Raw genomic sequence first — 27,260 nt, forward strand, 5'->3', positions numbered from 1 at the left:
CTGTGAGGGTCAGCTGGGATTTTCTTTTTCTTTTTCTTCTTCTTTTAATTTTTCCTTTTTAGTTGAAGAGAGATTGAGAGCTTTGTTTTTCCTAAGGAGAGGAAATTGTGGGGGACCATTTGGAGTGATGGAATGACAAAAGCCAGACCGGAGGGGGCTCGCGGAGGTTACTCCCACGGAAGTGGTGCTACTCGGGCTTCTTAAGTTGTGGAGACGCTCAGGGAAAAGTTGGGCTGACAGGGAAGGGTTCTAGCGGGTGGAGAGGTGGGGCTTGCAGGGGAAGAGTGGGGAGAGCTGGTGGGAACCGAATGGTGATGGGGCGGGGGTCGCTAAGGAAGGAGGAACGCGACAGGGGCTCCTGGGGAGGAGGCGGCGGCGTGGGGCTTGGCATCATGGCGGGGGGCGGCTTCCCAGGCGACGAGGACCGTGGAGCCCCCTGGGGCGGAGGCAGCGCGGGTTAGGGGCGAGGGCTGCGAGTGTGAGCGGTGGTGGGGACTCCTCCGAGTGGGGTTAGTGGGATGGTGTGATGACTTTCTTGGGCAGAAGACAAGAGTGGAGAGAGATTTTATTTTATTTATTTATTATGATGATTATTATTATTTTTGAGAAAGAGAAGCAGTGGAGCCCCGAGTGGAAGGAGTTTCTGGAGCTGAGGCAGGGATTTTAGGGGGGGGCGGGGACTGGGGGAGGTACCTGTGTCTTCTTCTCCTCTAATGCGAGATCTCGCTCCTTGCCCTCCACCAGCCGCCGACCATGGCCGCGCTCTGACCCCCTCCCCGGCCGCAGCCTCCACCTCGCCGCCCCCTCCCCAGCCCCGCCGGCCCCGGGCCCCCCGCTTCTGCCTGCGCTGTGACCCCCCCCAGCCGCCGGCACGGCCCCGCCCCCGCTGCCCCGGTGGTGGCCCACGGCCCCCCGGCTGCCCGTGGTCAAACTGGAGTCGCTGAAGCGCTGGAACGAAGAGCGGGGCCTCTGGTGCGAGAAGGGGGTGCAGGTGCTGCTGACGACGGTGGGCGCCTTCGCCGCCTTCGGCCTCATGACCATCGCCATCAGCACTGACTACTGGCTCTACACGCGCGCCCTCATCTGCAACACCACCAACCTCACGGCCGGCGGCGACGACGGGACCCCCCACCGCGGGGGCGGCGGCGCCTCGGAGAAGAAGGACCCCGGCGGCCTCACGCACTCGGGCCTCTGGAGGATCTGCTGCCTGGAAGGTAGGGTGCGGGCGGCCCTCCCCGCAGCCCCCGCCGCTCCCCTCCGAGAGACCCTGAGCCTCCCGGGGCTGCCTGTCCCTGATCCTGGGGCCCCCTTGGGCACCCCTCCTCCTCTGCCAGAGGGGCTTCTGCGCCTTCCCACTCGCGCCCCTGACCTCCTCTCCCCTCCTTCTCACTCCTCCCTGCGTCCTGGCACCCTGCGGAATTCCTCGGCATGCTCCCTCTGCAGCGCCTCTGCCTCTCCGCTGAACCCCCTTATCCTATCTTTCCCTAGTCCGTGTCTCCTGCGCTGCCCCATCACACCCCTGCATCTTCCCTCTCTCCAGTACCTGGGGCTCCTCCTGTTTCATTTCTTCCACTCTGCCCTGTGCCTTTTCTCTTTTTTTTTTTTTTGACAAGGTCTCACTCTGTCGCCCAGGCTGGAGTACGGTGGCACAATCACAGCTCACTGCAGCCTCGAATCCCTGGGCTCAAGCCATCCTCCCACCTCTGCCTCCTGAGTAGCTGGGACCACAGGCATGAGCCACTGTGCCCAGCTAATTTTTTTCATTATTTGTAGAGATGAGGTCTCCTGTTGCCCAGGCTGGTCTCGAGCTCCTGAGCTCAAGAGATCCTCCTGCCTTGGCCTCCAAAGTGCTGGGATGAAGGGCATGAGCCACTGCACCCAGCAGCCTCTTTCTCCCTCTTTCCCCTCAGTTCATCTTGACCCTGCTCCTCCGCTCCACCTGCCCCTTCATTTCCTCTCCCTCGTGCCCCGTGACATCTTCTCTCTCCCGACATTTCCCCCCAGTCCTCTGAAGTCCCCTGCCTCTCCCGCCCCCTTTCACGGCTCAGTCTTCCGGTCTGTCTCTTTCCCCTTCTCTTTGGCTGCTGCTCCCCTGAAACTTCGTGCCTTAACTCGCCCTCACGCATGACTTTCTCTCTTTTCTGCCTTGTGCTTCTCCTCCTGTTCATCTTTCTCTTCCCATCAGTGCCCCCTCCCATGTCTCTCCCACCAGGATGCCCTCCAACCTCCCATCCTGGTCCTTTCCTCCTTTTTCCTTTAGTGGACTCCACTTCCTCTTCCTTCACTCATGCCTCGTTCGACGTCTTCCTGACTCGATGCCTCATGCCTTCACGTTAAGGCTTCTCGCTCCTGCCCCTGCTACCTCCTCGGATCTTCGACTTGGTTCTTTTCCTCTGTCCTGTTCTCCCTCTCACAGCTTCTCTCCTAGCTCGGCTCCCTGGCTCTCGACTCCCCCACTTCTCCAAGACTCCTGCCCTCTGCTGCGCCAACCCCTTCTCTCTCCCACTCTTAGCATCAGTATTTCTTTCCTGAGTATCAAGTAGCTACGGGGCTGGGAAGCAGGAGTCTTGGGTGCCAGTTCTGCTGCATATCTGCCCTGCTGTGTGACCACTGTCTTCCCTCCTGCACCCCAGCCTCACAGCCCTTGTCTGCAACGTGAAGGAGTGGAACCAGCCATCCTGATGCCCCCTTCAGCCAAAAGATTGAAATCTCTTGCTTCTCTTATTCATCCCCCTCTATTTCCTCTGCCCCTTCTTCCTCTGTTTTGCTGAGTGTTCACGACAAGCCGGGAACGTTATCTTGTTTAATCCTATGAGGTGGGCACCACCTCGCTGTTGGGGATGGGTAAACTGAGGCTCAGAGAAGTGAAGTCACTTGCCCAAGGTCACCTAGCTGAGAAAGGGGCCGAGCCAAGAGCAGAACTCGAATCCCATGGATGGGATTCACAGATGCGCTCTGTCTAGTGTACAAAGTGTTTAAAACTGAAAGCAAAATCTGAATCCATTGCCAACAGTTAAAAATAGGGAGGCTTCCCATTGTAGTTCTGATTTCCGGCTTCTTCTGAGCTAGCGGAAGATCTAGCACAAGCTTGTGTTCTACCCTGACCACGATGGGCCGGATCTGAGCAGCAGCTGGGGGGTCTCCACTTCCCCACAGTCACCTCCATCCGCTCTGTCTCGCCTCTCATTCCTCCCACGGCTCTCGTGATGTTCTTTGCCTCTCCTGTGGAAGTTTGAGTTCATGTCCATTCACTGGTCTGACCAAGTACCAGGCATAGAGCCAAGTGTGAGGGCTCCCATCATGGAAGCCCTAGGACAGCACGTGGCATCTAGTAGGGATGTCATTCATTCATTCATTCATTCAACGTCCCATTTTTATTGAGTTTATATTATGTGCCAGGCATTGTTCTGGATTCTGGGGCTGCAGCAGTGGAAAACAAACAGACAAAACCTCCTGTCGTTATATATCTTATATTCTAAGGAAGAGACAGATAATGATGGAGGTAAAGTCAACCTTTAGGGTATTAGATAGAACTGAGTGCTAAGGAGGACAAGGAGTTGGGGGAGGGGATGGGAGGTGTCAGGGATCCCCGTGGGAAGTAGATAAGGAATCTAGGAAAAGCTTCCCCGAGCAGGTGACATTTGATCACAGGTCTGAAGGAAGTAAGAGATGGAGGAAAGTGCTTCAGACTGTAGGAATAGCAGGCGCAGAGGCCCTGAGGTGGGAGTGTGGCTGTGTGTTGATCAAGCCAGTGTGAGGTCAGCGTGGCCGGGGCAGAGTGGGTGGTGGGGAACGTAGGAGTAAGAGGTGCAGTCGTAGGGGTATCAGGGTCCCCATCCCACAGGTTCTGTTTTTAAAAAATTATTTTATTTATTTATTTATTTATTTATTGAAACAGAGTCTTGCTTTGTCCCCCAAGCTGTAGTGCAGTGGCGTGATCTTGGCTTACTGCAACTTCGGCCTCCTGGGTTCAAGCGATTCTCATACCTCAGCCTCCCGAGTAGCTGGAATCACAGGTGTGTGCCACCACGCCCGGCTAATTTTTGTATTTTTAGTAGAGACAGGGTTTTACCATGTTGGCCAGGCTGGTCTCGAACTGCTGATCTCAAGTGATTGGCCCGCCTAGGCCTCCCAAAGTGCTGGGATTACAGATGTGAGCCACCACGCCTGGCCAGCTTCTGTGTTTGTTTTTGTTTTGTTTTTCTTTTTTTGTTTTTAGGCAGGGTTTTGCTCTGTCACCCAGGCTGGCGTGCAGTGGTAAGACCATAGCTCACTGCAGCCTTGAACTCCTGAACCCAAGCCGTCCTCTTGCCTCAGCCTCCCAAATAGCTAGAACTACAGGCACATGCCCCCATTTTTTGTAGACACAGGGTCTCACTATATTGCCCAGGCTGGTCTCAAACTCCTGGGCTCAAGCAATCCTCCGGCCTCAGCCTCCCGATGTGTTGGGATTACAGATGTAAGCCACTGCACCCGGCCTCACGGCTTCTTATACATCCCAGAAAGCACTTTGCTTTAGATTCGGAGATGGGAGCCGTTGAAGGTTCTTGAGCAGAGGAGTCACACGAGCTGACTTACACTTTTGCGGTATGTTTCTTGCTGCTGTGTTAACAAATGACCGAGGGGAAGGCAAATGAGACGAGAGGCTCATCTAGGGTGGGGGCAGCAGGGTTTGGGAAGTTGTTTGAATTTTGAGTATATTCTGGAGCTATCGTGGGCAGGAGTTGCTGATGGATCAGTTGTAGGATATGAGAGAGAAGAGCCAGGGGCATCTCCAAAGCAGGGTTTTTCCACCGCAGCATGGTTGATATTTTGGGGTGGATAATTCTGTGTGGAGGGGCCGTCCTATGCATTGTAGGATGCTGAGCAACAGCCTTGATCTCTCCTACTAGGATGCCAGCAGCGCCCTTCCCAGTCGTGACAACCAAAATTGTAAATTGTGTCTAAACATTGTCAGCTGTCTCCTGGGGGATAAAATCGCCCTGAGTTGAGAATCAGCGTTCTAAGGCTTCGGCCTGAGCTCCTGAGAATAGGGGAGCCATTCATAAGATGAAACAGCAGCTGTTTTATTTATTTTCTCTTATCAAATTTATTATGAAGGAGAGGGACCATGGGCTCAGTTTTGGGCATGTTAAATTTACGATGCCCATTAACAGATAACATCTGGACAGAGGTCAGCACGGTGAAGGTCCTATAAAGTGCCATATAGTAAAGATTTCAGGCTTTGTGGAGCAGTCTCTATCACGACTACTCGTGAAAACGACCAAGACAGTCTGTAAGTGAGTGTGGCTGTGTTCCAATGAGACTTCATTTATGGACACTAAAATCTGAATTTCACCGGGTGCAGTGGCTCACACCTGTAATCCCAGCACTTTGGGAGGCCAAAGCAGGCGGATCACCTGAGGTCAGGAGTTCAAGACCAGCCTGGCCAACATGGTGAAAACTGGTCTCCACTAAAAATATGAAAATTAGCCAGGCGTGGTGGCACACACCTGTAGTCCCAGCTACTTGGTAGGCTGAGGCAGGAGAATCGCCTGAACCCAGGAGGTGGAGGCTGCAGTGAGCCGAGATCGCATCACTGCACTCTAGCCTGGGCAACAGAGAGAGACTCTAAGAAAAAAAAACTTTTTTTTTTTAATTCCATGTCATTTTCACATGCCACAAAATCATCTTCTTCTTTGACATTTTCTCAATCATTAAAAACACATAAAACCCATTCTTAGCTGGATTTGGCCTGTGAGCCATAGCTGGCTGACCAGTGATTTAGGCTGCTAGAGATATGATGTAGGAGGCCAGAGGCTGGGCTGGAGATATCAGTTTGAGGGGCATCATCATATAGATGAATCAGATGGATGGAATCACTTAGAGAAGAGACAGTTGGGTGCAGTGGCTCACACCTATAATCCCAGCACTTTGGGAGGCCAAGGCAGGAAGATCACTTGAGCCCAGGAGTTCGAGACCAGCCAGGGGAAAACAGTGAGACCTTGTCTCTACAAATAATTTAAAAATTAGCTGGAAGTGCTGGTGCGTGCCTGTGGTCCCAGCTACTCAGGAGGCTTAGGTGGGAGGATTGCTTAAACCCAGGAAGTCGAGGCTAAAGTGAGACATGATCATACCACTGCACTCCAGTCTGGGCGACAGGGCAAGACCCCATCTCAAAAAAAAAAAAAAAAAAAAAAAGAGAAGAGACCAGAACAAATGATAAAATGTCCTTATGTCACTGAAGGCTTAAGCTTTCGGCCAGTCTACTATTAAAATGTGAGGGAGATGGCCGGGCGCGGTGGCTCACGCCTGTAATTCCAGCACTTTGGGAGGCTGAGACAGGCGGATCACGAGGTCAGGAGTTCGAGACCAGCCTGACCAACATGGTGAAACCCTGTCTCTACTAAAAATACAAAAATTAGCCGGGCGTGGTGGCGTGTACCTATAATCCCAGCTACCTGGGAGGCTGAGGCAGGAGAATCCCTTTAACCCTGGAGGTGGAGGTTTGCAGTGAGCTGAGATCGTGCCACTGCACTCCAGCTTGGGCAACAGAGCGAGACTCCATCTCAAAAAAAAAAAAAAAAAAAAAGGGAGGGAGGTGAGAAGTCATCAAAGGAGTGGAGAAAGGAGTGGCCACAGGTTTGGGGAAAAACAGGTCCTTGGATGTCTTGGAAGCCAAAGGAAGTTAGCGTTTCAAGGAGAGGAGGAATGAAGGCTGACTCTGTTGTTGTTGTAATTGTCATTCATTTGTCACTGGATGCGCACAATAACCCTGCAAAGTAGGTACTTTATTTATTTATTTTTATTAATTTTGTTTTTGAGACAGATTCTTGCTCTGTCGCCCAGGCTGGAGTGCAGAGGCGCGATCTCAACCCACTGCAACCTCCACATCCCGGGTTCAAGCAATTCTCCCGCCTCAGCCTCCTGAGTAGCTGGGATTACAGGTACCCACCACCACACCCGGCTAATTTTTGTACTTTTAGTAGAGACGGGGTTTCACCATGTTGACCAGGCTGATCTCAAACTCCGGCCTCAGGTGATCTGCCCGCCTTGGCCTCCCAAAGTTCTGGGATTATAGGTGTAAGCCACCGCGCCCAGCCGGTACTTTTATTATTCCCATTCTAAAAGAAGAAGTGAAGCTCAGAGAGGTGAAGTGAGTTGCCCAAGATCACACAGTTAATATGCAGTAGGGTCTGGATTTGTTTTTGTTTCTGATTTGTTTACTTTTTTTTTTTTTTAGAGATGGGTCTCACCACATTGCCCAGCCTGGTCTAGAACTCCTGGGCTCAAGCAATCCTCTCACCCCCGGCCTCTCAACGTATTGGGATTACAGGCGTGAGCCACCCTGCCCGGCCCAGCATCTGGATTTGAATCCAGCTGTGTCTGGTTTTCTAGTAGAATGAAGCAACAAATCCACTTGCTTTCAGCCCATCGGGGCTCCAGGGGTGTAGAAACTGGGTCCCCCTGAGTCATCGCCTCCTGCAGCCACTGTGCCCCTGGGAACCCTCGGGCTCAATCTCCATCTCCCTTTGGAGTGTGTCTGAGAGATGCAGTAGAATGTAATGATTGAAACAAGCTCGGAGGCTGCTCTGCCTAAGGAGCGGCCGTTCTTTATTCCTTTACTGTCTTTAATAAACTTGCTTTCAGCTGGGCGCGGTGGCTCACACCTGTAATCCCAGCACTTTGGGAAGCCGAGGCGGGTGGATCACCTGAGGCCAGGAGTCCGAGACCAGCCTGGTCAACATGGTGAAACCCTGTCTCTACTAAATATACAAAAATATTAGCCGGGGCTGGTGGCAAGCGCCTGTAACCCCAGGTAATCAGGAGGCTGGCAGGGCGCGGTGGCTCATGCCTGTAATCCCAGCACTTTGGGAGGCCGAGGCGGGCAGATCACTAGGTCAGGAGATCGAGACCACCCTGGCTAACACGGTGAAACCCCGTCTCTACTAAAAATACAAAAAATTAGCCAGGCGCAGTGGCAGGTGCCTGTGGTCCCAGCTACTTGGGAGGCTGAGGCAGGAGAATCGCTTGAACCCAGGAGGCAGAGGTTGCAGTGAGCCGAGATGGTGCCACCGCACTACAGCCTGGGGAACAGAGTGAGATCCCAGAGTGAGAAAGAAAAAAGAAATATAACACAAGGATGGGCCAGTGGCTCACGCCTTGTAATCCCAGCACTTTGGGAGGCTAAGGTGGACGGATCACTTGAGGTCAGAAGTTCGAGTCCAGCCTGGCCTATATGGTGAAACCCCGTCTCTACTAAAAATACAAAAATTAGTCGGGCGTAGTAGTGGGTGCTTGTAGTCCCAGCTACTTGGGAGGCTGAGGCAGGAGAATCGCTTGAACCCAGGAGGCGGAGGTTGCAGTGAGCTGAGATGGCGCCACTGCACTACAGCCTGGGCAATAGAGTGAGATTCCAGAGTGAGAAAGAAAAAGGAAATATAACACAAGGATGGGCCACTGGCTCACCCCTGTAATCCCAGCATTTTGGGAGGCCGAGGTGAGAGGATTGCTTGAGTCCAGGAGTTCAAGGCCAGCCTGGGCAACATAGGGAGACCCCGCCTGTGTAAAAAATTAAAAATTAGTTGGGCATGGTGATACACACCTGTAGTCCCCACTACTAGGGAGGCTGAGGTAGAAGGATTGCTTGAGCCCAGGAGGTCGAGGCTGCAGTGAGCTGTGACTGTGCCACTGCACTCCAGCCTGGGTGATACAGCAAGACCCTATCTCAAAAAAAGAAAAAAGAAAAAAAGAAATATAACATGGGTGACCATATATAGTTAAAATTTTTAGGCTGGGCACGGTGGCTCACACCTGTAATCCCAGCACTTTGGGAGGCCGAGGCGGGTGGATCACGTGAGGTTGGGAGTTGGAGACCAGCCTGGCCAACATGGTGGAACCCCGTCTCTACTAAAAAAACAAAATTTAGCCAGGTGCAGTGGTGGGCAACTGTAATTCTAGCTACTCGGGAGGCTGAGGCAGGAGAATTGCTTGAACTCGGGAGGTGGAGTTTGCAGTGAGCCAAGATTGTGCCACTGCACTCCAGCCTGGGCAACAGAGCGAGGCCCTGTCTCAAAAAAAAAAAAAAAAAGAAAATTAAAATTTTTCTAGTAGCTACATTAAAATAAATAAAAAGGAACAGGTACCCAGCATAGCCAAGATATTATCACTTGAACATGTAATCAATATAAAAATTATTAATGAAATATTATACATAGACACTCTCTCTCCCTTTTTCCCCATCCTGAGTCTGAAACCCAGTAAATATTTTACCCTCACAGAACCTCTCCATTGCCACATTTCAAGTGTTGGGAGCTGGAGGCATCTGCATGGGACAGCCCGCTTGTGCCCCCTCCTCAGGGATTTCAGCCACACCCCCAGGTCTTCTCTCAGGACTCGAGTCTGGGCCCACAGCCCTATTTATTAGTGCCGACCATACAGAGCCCTTTTGCTAGCACTTTGCCCTGCTTATTATCTCATTAAGCCCTCGCCATTTTGCCAGGGGAATGTATTATTAGCAGGAATCTGATGGCCAGAAAGGGGAAGTGGCTCAGCCTGGACTACCCAGCATGTGAGGCGCAGAGTGGGTTGGATCCCAGTTCTCCACGTGTCCGCACTGCAAGAAAGCTGCCCCTTAACCCTTGCATGCCCGGGTCTGCACTAGGCAGCCCCTGGCAGGAGACTCAGGGCCATGACATCACCATCCATGCACAAGAAAAACTCATAGCTTGATCGGTGGCATTAAGCATAACTACTGTGAATTCTGTGCCTAACTTCCTTTTTTTTCAGACGGAGTCTCGCTCTGTCCCCCAGGCTGGAGTGCGCTGGAGTGCACTGGCATGATATCGGCTCACTGCAAACTCCGCTGCCTGGGTTCAAGCAATTCTCCTGCCTCAGCCTCCTGAGTAGCTGGGATTACAGGCACCCATCACCACGCTGGGCTACTTTTTGTATTTTTCAGTAGAGACAGGGTTTCACCATGTTGGCCAGGATGGTCTTGAACTCCTGACCTCAGGTGATCTGCCCACCTCGCCCTCACAAAGTGCTGGGATTACAGCTGTGAGCCACTGCGCCTGGTCTTCTGTGCCTTTCTTTCTTCCTTTCTTTCTTTTTTTTTTCTTTCTTCTCTTTTCTTCTTTTCTTTTTTTTTTTTGAGACAGAGTTTCACTCTTGTCGCCCAGGCTGGAGTGCAATGGTGTGATCTCTGCTCACTGAAACCTCCACCTCCCAGGTTCAAGCAATTCTCCTGTCTCAGCCTCCCGAGTAGTTGGGATTATAGGCACCTGCCACCATGCCTGGCTAATTTTTGTATTTTTAGAAGAGACAGGGTTTCACCACATTGGCCAGGCTGGTCTCGAACTCCTGACCTCAGGTGATCCACCTGCTTTGGCCTCCCAAAGTGCTGGGATTACAGGCGTGAGCCACCGCGCCTGGGCTTCTGTGCCTAACTTTCACTGAAATTTCACTGAAGCCCTCTAAAGTCACACTACCATCCTCAATTTCCCAATGAGACAGCAGAGGCTCAGGGACAATCCGGTTCCAAAACCACGCAGCTGGGAAGTGGTACGTTGGGATGTGTGTCCAGAGAGTTGGATTCCAGAGCCCACGATCAATAACCCCCACAGCCACCAGACTCTACTGTCTTAAATATGCTGACCTCCCAAACCGAGCTGTGCTGGAAGGAACCTCTCCCCATCACTCACCCCCAATAGGGCTTTGGGCAACTTCTTCAACTCCCTATGCCTCCATTTCCTCATTTGTAAAGCAAGGATGCTGTCACTGCCTACCTCCGAGGGTTTGTCCTAGGGACTGAGCAAGTTATTAACCACCTGTCAAATGCTTGGAGCAGTACCTGGTGCACGGTTAGTGCTCAGTCAGAACTAGTTATTATTACTGTCACCACTAACCTGTTCAGCAATCTGGTGTGCCATGTGGTTTACATGCTCAGTCTCATTTAATCATCACGAATATTTTGAGAGAATTACATGATCCCATTCAAGAAAGGAGGGACCAGGCTGGACGCGGTGGCTCATGCCTGTAATCCCAGCACTTTGGGAGGCTGACGTGGGTGGATCACCTGAGGCCAGGAGTTCGAGACCAGCCTGGCTAACATGGTGAAACCCCATCTCTACTTAACATACAAAAAATTAGCCAGGGGTGGTGGCAGGTGCCCGTAATCCCAGGTACTTGGGAGGCTGAGGCAGGAGAATCATTTGAACCTGGGAGGGGGAGTTTGCAGTGAGCCGAGATTGTGCCACTGCACTCCAGCCTGGGCAACAGAGTGAGACTCTATCTCTTAAAAAAAATAAATAAATAAAAACTGGACAAGATGGCTTACCCCTGTACTCCCAGCACTTTGGAAGGCCGAGGCAGGAGGATCGCCTGAGGTCGGGAGATCGAGACCATCCTGGCTAACACAGTGAAACCCTGTCTCTACTAAAAATACAAAAATTAGCTGGGCATGGTGGCACACGCCTGTAATCCCAGCTACTCAGGAGCTGAGGCAAGAGAATGGCTTGAACCCAGGAGGTGGAAGTTGCAGTGAGCCGAAATCGAGCCATTGCACTCCAGCCTGGGCGACAGAGTGAGACTCCATCTCACAAAAAAAGAAAGAAAGGAGGGACATTGAGCTTGTCATCTCACCTACCACACCATGGTGGAGGTGCTGATGGGTTAAGAGTTTGTATGTGGGAGTTGTATATTCATTCACTCATTCACTCATTCATTCGTTCATTCATTTTGATAATTGTAGTAAATTATACATAACATAAATTTACCATCTTCATCATTTTTAAGTATGCATTTCAGTAGTGGTAAGTGCAACCAATTTCCAGAACTCTTTTCATCTTGCAAAATGGAAACTCAGTACCCGTTAAATAACTCCACATCCCCCCACCCTCCAGCCCTGGCAACTACCATGATACTTTGTCTCTATGAATTTGATTATTCCAGGAATTTCATATAAGTGGAATGACACAGTATTTGTCTTTTTGTTACTGGCTTATTTCACTGAGTATAATGTCTTCAAGGTTTATCTATGTTTATAGCATGTATCAGAATTCGCTTCCCTTTGAAGGCTGAATAATATTCCATTGTATGTACATAGCACATGTTGTTTATCCTTTCATCTGTCGACGGGCACTGGGGTGTTTCCGCTTTTTGGCTATTGTGAAAAATGCTACTATGAACATGAGTGTATGAATATCTATTTGAGTGCCTGCTTTTAATTCTTTTGGGTCTATCACCAGTACTGGCATTGCTGGATCATATGATGATTCTATTTGTAGTTTTTGAGGAACCTCGACACTGTTTCCCATAGCCACTGCACCATTTTATATTTCTACCAACAGTGCACAAGGTTCCAATTTCTCCACATCCTTCATAACACGTGTTATTTTATTTATTTATTTATTTAATTTATTTATTTTTGAGACAGAGTCTCGCTCTGTCACCCAGGCTGGAGTGCAGTGGCATGATCTTGGCTCACTGCAACCTCCACCTCCTGGGTTCAAGCGATTCTCCTGCCTCAGCCTCCCAAGTAGCTGGGACTATAGGCACACACCACCATGCCCAGCTAATTTTTGTATTTTTAGTAGAGACAGGGTTTCACCATGTTGACCAGGATGGTCTCGATCTCTTGACCACATGATCCGCCCACCTCGGCCTCTCAAAGTGCTGGGATTACTGACGTGAGCTACCACACCCAGCCTATTTTATTTTATTTTTTTATTTATTTAGAGATGGAATCTTGCTCTGTCACCAGGCTGGAGTGCAGTGGCGCTATCTTGGCTCACTGCACCCTCCACCTCCCGGCTTCAAGTGATTCTCCTGCCTCAGCCTCCCTAGTAGCTGGGACTACAGGTGCACACCACCATGCCCAGCTAATTTTTGTGTTTTTAGTAGAGACGGGGTTTCACTATGTTGGCCAGGATGGTCTCGATTCTCTTGACCTTGTGATCCACCCACCTCAGCCTCCCAAAGTGCTGGGATTACAGGCGTGAGCCCCTGCGCCTGGCCTATTTTGCTTATTTTTAATAGTAACCATACTAACGAATATGAGATGGTATCTCACTGTGGTTTTGATTGCATTTCCCCAATGATTAGTGAAATTGAGCATCTTTTCATGTGCTTGTGGACCCATTCAATCATTCTTTTTTTTTCTTTTTTGAGACTGAGTCTCGCTCTCTCGCCCAGGCTGGAGTGCAGTGGCGCGATCTCGGCTCGCTGCAACCTCCGCTTCCCAGATTCAAGCAATTCACCTGCCTCAGGCTCCCAAGTAGCTGGGACTACAAGCGTATGCCACCACACCCGGCTAACTTTTGTATTTTTAGTAGTGATGGGGTTTTACCATGTTGGCCAGGCTGGTCTCAAACTCCTGACCTCAGGTGATCCACCCACTTGGTCTCCCAAATGGCTACGATTACAGACGTGAGCCACCACACCTGGCCCATTCAACCATTCTCTCATTAAAAATACTTATTAAGCACTCAATATGCACTAGGCACTGTTCTAGATGCTGGTAATACAGTGTCGAACAGCCCAGATGCTCACATTCATGATGTGTGTTTGAGTTTTGTTGCCACCATCAGCTGCGAAATGATGACCCCTTTCTGTGCCTCAGTTTCCACGTTTGGGTAATGGGTGCCATACATCAGCTGCTGTCAACCGAGTACTTAATTGTGTTCAAGGCAAAGTGCTAAATCTCCACCTAGACCCAATCCCTCATATCAGTCCCATGAGGTAGGTCCTGTTCTCTGCATTTTATAGGTGGGGAAACTGAAGCAAGTTGGCCTATGTAACACCAGCAAGGACACAGAATAAGGAAGTGGTGGAGGCCAGCGCAGTGGCTCACGCCTGTAGTCCCAGCACTTTTGGAGGCTGAGGCGGGCGGATCACTTGAAGTCAGGAGTTCAAGACCAGCCTGGGCAAAGTGGGCAACATGGGGAAACCCTGTCTATACAAAAAATGCAAGATTTAGCTGGGCATGGTGGCGCAAGCCTGTAGTCCCAGCTACTCAGGAGGCTGAGGCAGGAGGATCACTTGAGCCCAGGAGGTGGAGGTTGCAGTGAGCCGAGATTGTGCCACTGCACTCCAAACTTGGGCAACAGAGGGAGACCCTGTCTCAAAAAATATAAAAAATTAAAAAAATGGAGACGTTCCAATACCTAACATTTGGCTGCCACAGCACACAAACCACATGATCTATTTCATAGGACTCTTGGGAGCATCAAATGAGTTGGCCCACCTAGCAAGCACCAAACGCACATTAGCTCTTGGCAGTATTACTCACTCCCTTATATTAATTCTTCCCAGTTCCTCCTTTATCTCTATTCTTTCCCCTACTTTCCTTTGCTGGTCATGGTCTGCCTGTGATCTCACCTTCTGCTATGCTTATATTCATTCATTAATTCATTCATTCATTCTTCATTCAACCCTCATTTCTTTCTCTCTCTTTTTTTTTTCTTTTGAGACGGAGTCTCGCTTTGTCACCCAGGCTGGAGTGTAATGGTGCGGCCTTGGCTCACTGCAACCTCCACCTCCTGGGTTCAAGTGGTTCTCCTGCCTCAGCCTCCCGAGTAGCTGGGATTACAGGCACCCGCCACCATGCCCAGCTAATTTTTGTATTTTTAGTAGAGATAGGGTTTCACCATGTTGGTCAGGCTGGTCTTGAACTCCCGACCTCAAGTGATCCACCCGCCTTGGCCTCCCAAAGTGCAGGGATTACAGGTGTGAGCCACCGTGCCCGGCCTCAACCCTTATTTCTTGAGGTCTCCCGTGTGCCAGGCCTACTGCCAAGAAATGCTGGGACACACAGAGGAATCGGACTCCCATGCCCTACCCCCTCCAGGAACTCTCAGCTTACCGAGGACGAAGAAGATCATCTACCAACTAATGCATGTCCTACGGGGCACCTCAGAGCAGGAAACTGACCCAAGTTCGGTGGGAGGAATGAGTGTGCATGTGTGTCTGTGTGTGTCTAGGGAAAGCCTCCTCAAGAAGGTGCCTCCTGAGCTGCCTGCTGCAGGTAAAGTACTACATCAGCAAAGAATGTGAGCTGGAATGTTCCACAGCATGGGCAGAGGTCTGCAGAACTGGACAGAGCTGGGCAGTTGAGGAAACTACATTATTTATACTTATATTTTTAATTTTTTTCTCCAGCTATGTGCTAGAGGTGGTAAAACATTAACTGTTCCCAAGGATGAGAAAATAGCTGAGGATGAGCATCTTAGGAGGGGAAGGAGATGAGGATGCATGACCCCTAGAGGCATACTCCACCCCTCACACACCTCTGCTTGCTTCAACTACTCCATCTCTCTCCAGAAGGTTCCAGGTTCCCTGCAGAAAGAGACTGGAACCTCTCTCTCTCTCCCCCAATCCCCACAGGACTGGAGACTACAACTCCCATGATCCACTGCGGCTGCTCTTCTCACAACTGGACTCCAGACTTCACGGGGTCTCATGGGAAATGTAGTCCTCATCGGCTTCCGCATCACTTTCCTTGTTTTTTTCCCCACGCATTTCCAGACTTTTCAACCAATTGAGAGGTGGGAAGCGCCTTGCTATTATTGAAGCCAACAACACCCTCTTTCTTACAGAGGTGGGAGCCGGAAGTCCAGAGTGCTGGAGCAACTTAGCGCAGCTTACAGGACCAAGGTCCTGTAGCCTTGCAGTGAGTGCTGCAAGGATGTTAGACTTTGGGTTTTTTTCCTTGCTTTTCTTCTTTTCTTTAACAGGCGGGGAAACAGACCAGAGAAGTTGAAAGTTTGTCCCATATCACGAGTCGGGCTCAGGAGCCAGGACTTGCGGTCTCCCAAGCAGCCCAGAGAGAGAAGGGGTTTGGGGAAAGGAAGGGTCGGTTGTCAGTGGGGTTGCCCCGCCCCCAACCCTGAAGTATCCGCCCCCACCACTGCCCTCCCCGCTCCTCCAGGGTTGAAAAGAGGCGTCTGCGTGAAGATCAATCATTTCCCGGAGGACACGGACTACGACCACGACAGCGCGGAGTATCTACTCCGTACGTGGGGGTCCGGGACAGACGTGGGGAGTGGGTCAAATCGCGGGGCCTGGAAGGCGTCGGGGTGGGTGCCGGGAAAAGGCACTGGGACTCCGGCACTTGGATCGACACGCCGAGGTTAGCCTCCCAGCCAATCCGAGTCCAGATAGTGAGATCCTCTGGTCCCCGATTGGCTGACTGATCTCGTTCCCGCCCCCTCCTCTCACCTTGGGGCGGGCTGAGGGAGGATCCTGGGCGCTAATTGGCCGCTTTGCTCTCTTTGGCCCTCGCGGCGACTCTGCGCCGTGACTGGTTGTGGAATCCCGGACTGGGATTGGCCACCGCGCCGCAGAGCTGTGGGGCAATCTGCGGCGGTGACGGGCCACTACTGGGAGCCGGCTGGGAAAGCCTGTGTTGCCATTGGTAGCTACCCCGAGAACGCGGCAAATCCTAAATGATGATTGGCTGCGGCCTCAGCCAGGTTCCGAAATCGCAAAATCTAGTTGCCTGGGGTTTTAGAGGTGGGTGGAAAGGAAGGACTGCAGAGAAAAAGAGGAGGGCGGGGCGGGGAGTGGGGGCGGGGACAGAGAGATAAGGGGAAGAAGGGAGGGAGGAAAAGAGGGAGAAAGAGATAGATGAAGTCAGGCCTAAAGTGGGTAGGGAGGGAGGGAAGGAGGAAGGGAGAGGAAGGGAGTGAAGAGAAGAGAAACCTGGAAGATTGAAGAAACCAGGCAGAAAAGGAGGGGAGAGAGACCCAGGAAGATAGAGGAGGCCAGGCGAAAAAAGGGGTGGGGTGGGGTGGGGAAAGACCTAGGAAGACAGATGAGGCCAGGCAGAAAAAAAAAGAGGGGGGAGAGACCTAGGAAGATAGGTGAAGCCAGACAGAAAAAGTTGTGGGTGGGGGTGGCTAGGAAGACAGATGAGGCCAGGGAGAAAAAGTGGGAGAGAGACCTAGGAAGACAGATGAGGCCAGGCAGAAAAAGCGGGGTGGAGGGGGACCTATGAAGACATACGAGGCCAAGCAGATAAGAGGAGAGAGGGGAGACAGAGCCAGAAAGATAGATGAAGCCAGCAATAAAACGGGGTGGGGTGGGGGCGTGAGGAGAAGAAGGGAAGAGAAACTCAGAAGTAGATTCAGCCTGGCAGAAAAGGGAGGAGGAGGAAGAGGGAAGGAATGTAGAGAGAGAGAGAAACCCAGATAGATGAAGCGAGGCAGAAAATGGGAGGGGGTGTGGAGAGAGGTAGTAAGTGATTTGCGGGATATGGAGAAAGAAATTCGCAGACGAGAGGAAGGAAGGGACGAGAAAGAGAAAGGGAGAGGATCCATGGAGAAGTTGGGAGAAAAACAGGGAGAGTGATTTCGATAAATAAAGAGGGGGAAAGATATTCCAGGAGAGAGAAAAATAGTCCGAAGAAGAAAGAAAAGGACAAAGAAAAAGAGGGAGAGAAAATCAGACCGAGAAATAGAGAAATTTTAAAAACAGGAGAGAGAATGAGGCAACAGTAAAATAAACCAGAACAAAGCCGGAGAGAGAGAATCACAGAACTGTCGGGAGGCGCCGCGAGATGGGGGGCCGGGAAGGGGGCGCAGGCGGCCGCGTCTGACCGCCCTCGCTCTCCCTCCTTTTCCTTTCCTTCCTCCCCCGCAGGAGTTGTCCGGGCCTCCAGCATCTTCCCCATCCTTAGCGCCATCCTGCTGCTGCTCGGGGGTGTGTGCGTGGCGGCCTCCCGCGTCTACAAGTCCAAGAGGAACATCATTCTGGGCGCAGGGATCCTGTTCGTGGCAGCAGGTGAGAGGCAGAGGGAGGGGGCGACCGGGGCGGCCCACCTGGGCGCGCACGTGTGTGTGTGTGTGCGCGCGCGCGCGCGTGAGTGCAAGTGCGCGTGTGTGTGGCTGCAAAGCCACCTTGCCCCGAGCACCCCCGGGGGCCCGGAGCCTTCCTAGGCGGTCCCCAAGCTCCATCGCCACCCGCTGGGTAAGGTGGGTGTAGTTCTCGCATCGCCTTCGGAGGAGTAAACCGACACAGACAGGTGTCTGGCGCGTAAGACGCCGGGCGCTTAGGATCCTAAGCCCGCCGTCCTGGAGACGGAAGGGGAGGAGCTGGGGAAGGGGTGGGACCTTGAGACACAATTGGGCTCTTGAGGATAGAGAGGCGGGGCTGGGTCTTGGAGGGCGGGCCCAGGAGAGGTAGAAAGTGATCTGAGCGCCGATGAGGAGCCTGCTTTAAGGGGCGGGCCTTTGGAGACTTTGGTGGATCCAAGAGGGGGCTGGTCCTGGGAAACCGTCCAGGGCCGGGAAGTGGAAACTAAAGGGGCTGGGTAAGGGAGACTGAATCGGCCCTTGCCCGTTGCCATTTGGAGAAGGAGAGGCTAGAAAAGACGGGGCGATGCCTGGAAAAGCCAAAGGGGGAGGGGTTATGTCCTTAAGGGCACAGAGAGTCAACCTGGCTAATTGAAGCAAGAGGCCGACCAAAGCCAGTCAGTACCTGGGATTGGCCGTCTCAAGAGCTAGGGCCTAGACGAGCAGAGAGCTAGGACTGGAACACTTAAGAGGCACGCAATTAAGGGGTAAGGCCCCCTTTCTACCCCGTATGAGTAGCATTGGGAAATTCCAGGGGCAGAGCTTTTTTGGAGGAGTAGAATACAGAGAAGAGGGAGGGCTTTGCATATTTGAAGAGCAGGGTGTGCTTTGGGGATGGGTCTAGATCTGCAAGGGGTGGGGCTTGGAGGATCTGAAAGGCCGGAGTAGCTGGACCTGAGACCGGCAAGGACCCGAGACCGGCAAGGACCCTGGCCAAGATCCGCACGGGGCGGGGTTTGGTAAGCTGGAGGTGGGGCCTAGAGTAGAAGGCGGGGCCTGCTTTATTAAAGGCAAATTTTTGACCAGTAGGGGAGGGCCTAGAATGGATACTCCGGCAGGAATTATATGAAGAGAGATTAGATAAGTGATAGGCAGGGCCTGATCACAGCAGGATGACATCATTAACAGAGTTCAAAGGAGCAGAGGGAGGAGGCTTGGGAAAAACCCAGGTTTATAACGTTAAGGGTGGAGGTAGACTAACTAGGGCAGGGCCTGGAAACTCATCTCATCAAAGGTGGGTTTTAGACCAGTCAGGGCAGGGCCTGGACTCACTGGGAGTGGGGCTTAGGCCACCTAGGGGTGGGGCCTGGACCGCTTGGGGTGGAGTTACCACCAGCCAGGGTGGGGTTTAGACCAGCAGAGTTGGGACCTTAGCTAGAGGAGTGGGGTTTATGCCATGTGGGGGCAGCCCAGACCATCTGGGGGTGGGTCTTAGACCACGTAGGGCCGAGTTTAGACCAGCCAGGCCTGGGTTAGACCAGCAGAGATGGGGCTTGGGTTATCGGGGGCAGGACCTGGACCATCCAGGGCCGTGTCTTGTCCATTTAGGGCAGGGCCTGGACCACCGGGGGGTGGAGTTTAGACCATCTGAGATGGGACTTGAACCAGCCAGGGCCAGGACCGTCTAGGGTGTTGTCTGGACCATTTGGGGTCCTAGACCACCTGGGGGTGGAGTTTAGATCAATGGGGGGTGGGGGTGGGGTCCTAGACCACCTGGGGCAGAGTTTAGACCAGCCAGGGCTGGGTTAGACCAGCAGAGGTGGGCCGTGGGCTATCTGGGGGCAGGACCTGGACCATCCAGGGCCGTGTCTGGACCATTCAGGGCAGGGCCTGGACCACCTGGGGTTGGAATTTAGACCATCTGAGGGGGTGCTTGAGCCTGCCTGGGCCAGGACCACGCATGACGCAGTCTGGACCATTGGCGGCCCTACACCACCTGGGGGATGGAGTTTCGACCAGCCGGGGTTGGATTAGACCAGCAGAGGTGAGGCCTGGGCTAGCTAAGAGTGGGCCGGAGCCCTCTGGGTTGGAGCTTAGACCAGCAGGGAAGCGCCTAGAGCATCGGGCGGGGAGTTGTGTTCACTTCTGGCAGGACTTGGGTCAGCCAGATCCAGGACGGGGGTCTAGACCACTCGGGGTGGGGCCTAGACCGCCTGGGGGTGGCGCCTGGGCCCGCTGGCGCAGGCGGGCAGGGGTCGGGGCCAGGGTCGGGGCCGGGGTCGGGGGCGGGGCCGGGGGTGGCCTCGAGGCTCCCGTCTGACCGTCCCCGCCCAGGCCTGAGCAACATCATCGGCGTGATCGTGTACATCTCCGCCAACGCGGGCGAGCCGGGCCCAAAGCGGGACGAGGAGAAGAAAAACCACTACTCGTACGGCTGGTCCTTCTACTTCGGCGGGCTGTCGTTCATCCTGGCCGAGGTGATAGGCGTGCTGGCCGTCAACATCTACATCGAGCGCAGCCGCGAGGCGCACTGCCAGTCTCGCTCGGACCTGCTCAAGGCCGGCGGGGGCGCGGGCGGCAGTGGCGGGAGCGGCCCCTCGGCCATCCTCCGTCTGCCCAGTTACCGCTTCCGCTACCGCCGCCGCTCCCGCTCTAGCTCCCGCTCCAGCGAGCCGTCGCCGTCGCGGGACGCGTCTCCCGGCGGCCCCGGGGGCCCGGGCTTTGCCTCCACGGACATCTCCATGTACACGCTCAGCCGCGACCCCTCCAAGGGCAGCGTGGCCGCGGGGCTGGCGGGGGCCGGCGGCGGCGGCGGCGGCGGCGCCGCCGTGGGGGCGTTCGGCGGCGCGGCCGGGGGCGGCGGCGGAGGCGGCGGCGGGGCGGGTGCCGAGCGGGACCGCGGGGGGACGTCCGGCTTCCTCACGCTGCACAACGCCTTCCCCAAGGAGGCGGGCGGCGGCGTCACGGTCACGGTCACCGGGCCGCCCGCCCCGCCCGCGCCCGCGCCACCCGCGCCCTCTGCGCCCGCCCCCGGGACCCTGGCCAAGGAGGCCGCCGCCTCCAACACCAACACGCTCAACAGGAAAACCACGCCTGTGTAGGGGCGCGGCGGGGGAGCCGAGGGGCGTGTCCGGGGCGCGTGCGCGGGCGCGCGTGCATCGAGGCTGCCGGGGTCGGGGGCGGCCCCGCTTTCCCCCGTGAGCGCGCTGGAGACTGCTGGGCCCGCCCCACGCCCACCCTCCCCGCCCCCCTCCCCCTCCGAAGCAGGGACCCCGAGGGAGGGGGCAGGGGAGGGAGGGGGCCGCTGTGAGGGAGCGTCGTGTTTTATTTTTTTGGGGGATCTATGGGGAGGGGGGAGGGCCATGGTGTTTTTTGCAGTTTCGAGATGTTTTCTTTTTCATGTTTTGCTGTGTGCATGGGGGGCGGGGCGGGGGGAGGGGAGGGAGGGACTCCCAGCCCAGCCCAACTCCTGGAGAGGGGCCCATAATACACGAATACATAGTTACACCCACAAACTATATATATGCCCTATATAAAGAGACACAGCGAAGGGATGCAGAAAGGCAGAAAGAAGGGTTGGACGCGGGCATTCATTCATTTTTTTCATTCATTATTCCACAAGGGCTTATTAAGCACCTACTGTGTACCAGGCACTGGTACATAAGAAGGCATTGGAGCAGGGGACACGAACGAGGCACAGAAAGGGCCTTCTCATTCATTCATTCATTACCGGCAATTTATTTGTGCGCCTTAAAAAGCTAGGCATTGTGCTCCGTGCTCAGCGTGCAGGAGGCAGGAAAACAGCCAGGGGCCCCGACGTCTCATAGAGTAAACATCTTGTGCATGAGACAGGCATTAATCGATCATGTACATACACAATAAATTACAGTTAGGCTATAGGAGAAACGAGATGCTATGAAATGCTGCATCAGGGGAGCCTAACCCAGTTGTGAGGAAGAGATTTCAGTGGACAGTGAAAGGATGAGAAGAAGCCAGCAGGGCGGAGCTGGGGCAGGAGTGTGGCAGGCAGAGCAGCACGTGCAAAGGCCCCGGGGCAGGAAGGAGCTTGCAGCGAGGGCTGAAGGGTAGTGAGGCAGGTGAGCGGGGATCAAGGTGAGGCCGGAGACACAGACAGGGCCAGATTGTGCAGGGGCTCGTAGGTCAGGAGTTCAGATTTTATTCTAGGAGTGGTGAGGGCCGTGGAACGGGTTTAAGCAGGACGCTAACGTGAATGGTGTACAAAGGGAAGACAGGAACTCGGAGGCAGGAGTAGGAGGCAGAGATGTGCTGAAATACAGCATCAAACACGGGCACGGGCCCTTGGAGCTCACACTCTTGTGGGAGGAAGCACGTAATTACACAGATGCTGAAGCATAGACATGGTGTCTGGTGTGCAGGAGAAGCCGTGGGGCTTAGAGACTCATGTGTCTGTCACTCGTTCATTCAGCCACTCACCCGTTGCCATTTTTGGTCATCTGCTAAGGTACCAGGAAGTGTGTTAGGATCCAGATCCCCAGGGGTGAAACAGACTCTAGCCCTGCTCTCAAGCAGTTTATTGTCATCAAACACCGCCATCCAGGCAGGGCAATCGGTGCTGGAACCCGGACCACCGTGGGTAACATGGCACACGGTGGACAGAGTGACCAACTGCCAGGAGTGAGCAGCACTTGGGGGAGGCTTCCTGGAGAATATGATGCCCATTCTGGGTCTTGAAGAAATGATTGGGCATCTTCTGGGTGATGAAAGGCATGAGAAAGGCTTGTGGGGCCAAAGAACAACTTGGGTGAACACAGGAGGAAGTGAACGAGCATGATGTATTGGGGTCAGTGCTAACAGTTCTGGGATGCTGATGTACAAGGTGGGGCTGGGAGATGAGGCCGGGAAAGTAGCCACAAGCTAGAGTGTAAAGGTACCAGGGTGGCCGGGCGCGGTGGCTCATGCCTGTAATCCCAGCACTTTGGGAGGCTGAGGCTGGAGTATCACTTGAGCCCAGGAGTTTGAGACCAGCCTGGATAACATGGCGAAACCCTGTCTCTACAAAACATTAAAAAAAATTAGCCGGGCGTGGTGGAGCACACCTGTGGTCACAGCTACTCGGGAGGCTGAGGGAGGAGGACCATTTGAATCCAAGAGTTCGAGGCTGCAGTGAGCTAGGATCGCGGCACTACACTCCAGCCTGAGCAACAGACTGAGATCCTGTCTCAGAAAAAAAGAGAAAAAGGTGCCTGAGTTCCAGGCAGAGGGACTGAGGCTCTTCTAAGGATGGTGAGAGAGGATGACAGCTGAGCGGGGGCAAGGGCTGTGCGGTGAGAGGAGGGGATGGGTTTGAAGTTCACTGAGAAGGCAGAGGGGACAGCGCCCAGTAGGCTTCCCTTCCATATTTGCTCAGCAAGTGTTTCCTGAGGCCTCCCCCGAAGCCTTGTGCTGGGCGGTGCTGGGAGTGGAGAGGTGATTTTGATCTTGCCCTGCTCTCAAGGGGCTCCCAGTCTGGTGGGAAAACAGGCACAGACGCAGCTTGAGGAGGACGTGGCAGCGGTGGTGCCATGCTGCCAGGGGCTCTGCGTGCCCTTATCTTGAGCATGTGGGGCTGCGGAAGGGTACAGATCAGAGCTGAGTGTTCAGAATTTCTCTCCGAGGCCTGTGTGGAAGGACCAGGAAGAGAGAGACTGAAGGTCCCTAGGAAGAATTCTGCCAAGGCGGTTTCAGGAAGAGATGCTGGGAAATGTAGGAAAAGGAATACAAATCAGTGAGACGGAGAAGCGCTGAGGGAGAGAGACGGATACGTGGAGAGAAGAGGGATGCCGGAGCGGGTGTTAAAACAGACAAATCTGGCCGGGTGCTGTGGCTCCTAATCCCTGCACTTTGGGAGACTAAGGCAGGCGGATCGAGGCAGGCGGATTGAGCTCAGGAGTTCCAGACCAGCCAACATATTGAAATCTTGTCTCTACCAAAAATACAAAAATTAGCCGGGTGTGGTGGTGCACGCCTGTAGTCCCGGCTACTCAGGAGGCTGAGGCGAAAGGATCTCGCTTGGGCCTGGGAGGGTGAGGCTGCAGGGACCCGTGATGGCACCACTGCGCTCCAGCCTGGGCGAAAGAGCGAGACTCTGTCTCAAAAAAAAAAAAAAAAAAAAGTTGAGAGAGAGACAGCAAATATTTGCTGGAAGAGGGAGAGGGAACTGGTTAGGGGAGAATGGATTCTAGAGTCTGAAGGCCAAACAGAACGAGAGAGAGAGAGAGAATGAGGTTGAGGGTAGGCAGGAGGAAGAGCAAGATGGGGAGGGAGGGGGAGGGCAGGAGAGACCAAACTAGTAGAGTCACAGACAGAGAAAAAGTCAAAGACAGGAAGGTGATACAGAGGAGAGAGAAGAGGAAGAGGAGAGAGAGACTGACAGGTGCACAAATCAGAGAAGTCCCAGAGATAGCAGAAACACACACAGAGACAGAGATAGAGAGGGAGAGGTAAGCCGGAGACAGACTCAGAGATTCGCACAAAAAGCAACGTGGAGACTCAGAAGCAAGCGCAGCGTCAAGGAATGCTGCATTTCTGGTGTGTTGTTTTCCCAGTATTCAAGAAATATTTATTGAGTGCCAACCTGTTCTAGACCCAATCTAAGCCAGGGGATGTGGTGGCAAATAGACGGACAAGGGTCTGCTCTCCTGAAACTCACTGGAGAGATAAACAATAAATAATATCATTTCAGTAACCAAAAAGTGCTTTAAAAATTAAGCTGAAGGCCGGGCGCAGTGGCTCATGCCTGTAATCCCAGCACTTTGGGAGGCCGAGGCTGGTGGATCACTTGAGGTCAGGAGTTCGAGACCAGCCTGGTCAACATGGTGAAACTCCATCTCTACCAATAAATAAATAAAGTAGCTGGGTGTGGTGGTGTGCCTGTAGTCCCAGCTTCTTGGGAGGCTGAGAAAGAAGAATCACTTGAACCCAGGAGGCAGAGGTTGCAGTGAGCTGAGATCGCGCCACTGCACTCCAGCCTGGGCGACAGTGAGTGGTAACAGAATGACAGAGCAAGGATGACTTTAGATGAGGTGCTTGGAGTAGACCTTGTGGCAGAGGTCACAGAGATGTGGATTGTGAGCAGGAAAGAGAGGTGAGAAAGTCTGGGGGCCAGGCCTTCCACCCACCAGAGGCAGCCCCAAAGCCCAGAACAGTAGCAGGTCTTCGAGGAGGCCTGTGCGGTGAGCAGATCCACCATAGGACAGAGGCACAGGGTAGGGGCTGATCAGTTAGGGCCTTGGATCCTTGGGAAGAAATCTGAATTTTATTCTAGATCTGATGGGAAGTGCTTGGAGGGTTTTGAGCACAGGCATGCCATGATCATATTTTTATTTTCTTATTTATATTTATTTTGAAAAAGAGTCTTGCTCTGTCTCAGGCTGGAGTCCAGTGGGCTGATCTCGGCTCACTGCCAACCTCCGCCTCCCAAGTTCAAGTGATTCTCCTGCCTCAGCCTCCTGAGTAGCTGGGATTACAGGCATGTGCCACCACGCCTGGCTAATATTTTTGTATTTTTAGTAAAGACGGGATTTCACCGTGTTGGCCAGGCCCATCTGAAATTCCTGGCTTCAAATGATCCACCTGCCTTGGCCTCCCAAAATGCTGGGATTACAGGAGTGAGCCACTGCGCCCGGCCTCATATTTTTATTTAAACAAGAACAGCAGAATTACATTGCTGTGCTGAGCATACGTAGACTTCAGGAGTCAAAGGGGAAGGAAGGAGGTAGCGGGCTGTTGCCTTCCTCTGGTTGCTGGAGGCCTGGACCAAGGTGGAGTTAGTGGGATGGAGGAAGTGGAAGAAGGCATGGGATTTTGGAGGCTAGAGCCTGCATTGGTGGTGAACTGGATGTCATAGAGGAGGGAAGGAAAAGGAACCAGGAAGAGAAGAACTCTCTGAATTGGGCACGCACATCTCTGATGGGCACCGATGAGGATTGTTACCAGGAACGAGGAGACTGGGATCAGGAAAGCGGCTTTGGGAGCGAGGAACCAAGGCTTCTCTTTTGGATGTGTCAAGATAGATCTGCCTTCGAGAAATCCGAGTTGTGGTATCAAATAGCCAGTTGGATATGTGAGACTGGAGTTTGGGGGAAAGAGAGGCCGTGGCTCAAAAATGTAAGTTTTGGAAACGTCAACATAAAGCCACAGGACTGGGTGACGTGGCCTAGCAGGGGCGTGGGGACAGAGAAGTGACCCTGGCCAGAGCCTTGGGGACCTCTACATCTGGGGGAGAAGGGGATGTAGCAAAATGAGCTTAGGAGTGATCTCGAGGTAGGCTGAAACCAGGAGGGTTACAGAGGGCAAATGCACCTTTGTGTTTCAAGAAGGAGAGGAGACAGCCAGCTGTGCCAAGGGCTGCTGAGACTTGGACAAGGATGCAGAGAGCAGAGTGACCATTAGGTTTGATGACATGGACAGGGTTGGTGATCTTGATAAGATGTCAGTTCAGTGCAGTGGTGGGGACAGAAGCCCTGCTGGAGTGGAGGGGAGAGAGAATTTGGGGGGAAGACAGAAGGAAAGGGAATTCAGGCATGTGTGTGTGTGTGTGTGTAACTGACACAAAGGCCAGGTGCGATGGCTCACGTGTGTAATCCCAGCACTTTGGGAGGCCGAAGTGGGTGGATCACTTGAGGTCAGGAGTTCGAGACCAGCCTGGCCAATATGGTGAAACCCCGTCTCTACTAAAAATACAGAAATTAGCCAGGTGCGGTGGTGCACACCTGTAATCCCAGCTACTTGAGAGGCTGAAGCAGGAGAATCGCTTGGGCCCAGGAGGCAGAGGTTGCAGTGAGCCAAGATCACACCACTGCACTCTAGCCTGGGTGACAGAGCAAGACTGTCTCAAAAAAGAAAAAAAGTAAAAAAAAAAAAAATGACCCTGAAAGGAAGTAGGGAGACAAGCAGATAGGGAGATGGGAGGCAGAAAAATGCATCCTGCAATTAGCTGTCACAGCAGGCAGGAGCAAGAGAGATGGGGAAGCCCAGGGCCAGGAGGGGAAGATGAATTCAGGGGGCAGGGAAGAGAGGATGCTGTCAGCTAGGCTCTGGCAGATCCCCTAGCCAGGGATGCTCTGCCCAGCTCCTGTCTCTTGCTGCTGTCAGCGCCGGGCACACTCTGGGATTCCCCCTGTAGACCCTGTCAAGACCTATTGAGGTGAAGGGGAAGAACAGGTTTTCATCATTCATTTTCAGAAATAAACATTCACTCAGTTCTTGGAAATACTTTCTGGCCAGGCTTGGGGGCTCATGCCTGTAATCCCAGCACTCTGGGAGGCCAAGACAGGAGGATTGCTTGAGGCTTGGCGTTTGAGACCAGCCTGGGCAATATAGTGAGACCCCGTCTCTACAAAAATAAAAAATGAGCTGCGGCGTGGTGGCTCACGCCTGTAGTCCTAGATACTCGGGAGGCTGAGGCGGGAGGATTGCTTGAGTCCAGGAGTTTAAGGTTGCAGTGGGCTATGATTGCACCATTGCACT

General features: G+C 53.3%; 1 protein-coding gene across 1 annotated transcript; it reads left to right on the top strand.

Moving 5' to 3' along the window:
- Positions 1 to 392: 392 nt before the first annotated feature.
- CACNG8 (calcium voltage-gated channel auxiliary subunit gamma 8) lies at positions 393 to 26,724 on the top strand. Its single transcript, XM_063599706.1, has 5 exons — positions 393 to 456; positions 855 to 1,214; positions 15,908 to 15,991; positions 17,620 to 17,760; positions 20,106 to 26,724. Exons 1-5 carry the CDS (start codon positions 393 to 395, stop codon positions 20,870 to 20,872), a joined length of 1,416 nt encoding a protein of 471 aa, XP_063455776.1. The 3' UTR covers positions 20,873 to 26,724.
- Positions 26,725 to 27,260: the final 536 nt, after the last annotated feature.

The sequence above is a fragment of the Pan paniscus genome, chromosome 20, assembly GCF_029289425.2.
Source record: "Pan paniscus chromosome 20, NHGRI_mPanPan1-v2.0_pri, whole genome shotgun sequence".
Lineage (NCBI taxonomy): Eukaryota > Metazoa > Chordata > Mammalia > Primates > Hominidae > Pan > Pan paniscus.

Coding starts and splice junctions, on each gene's coding strand:
- CACNG8 (XM_063599706.1), top strand. CDS start 393: ATGGCGGGGGGCGGCTTCCCAGGCGACGAGGACCGTGGAGCCCCCTGG. Junction 15,992..17,619: donor CAGCGCGGAGTATCTACTCC/GTACGTGGGGGT, acceptor CCTCCCCCGCAG/GAGTTGTCCGGGCCTCCAGC. Junction 17,761..20,105: donor GATCCTGTTCGTGGCAGCAG/GTGAGAGGCAGA, acceptor GTCCCCGCCCAG/GCCTGAGCAACATCATCGGC.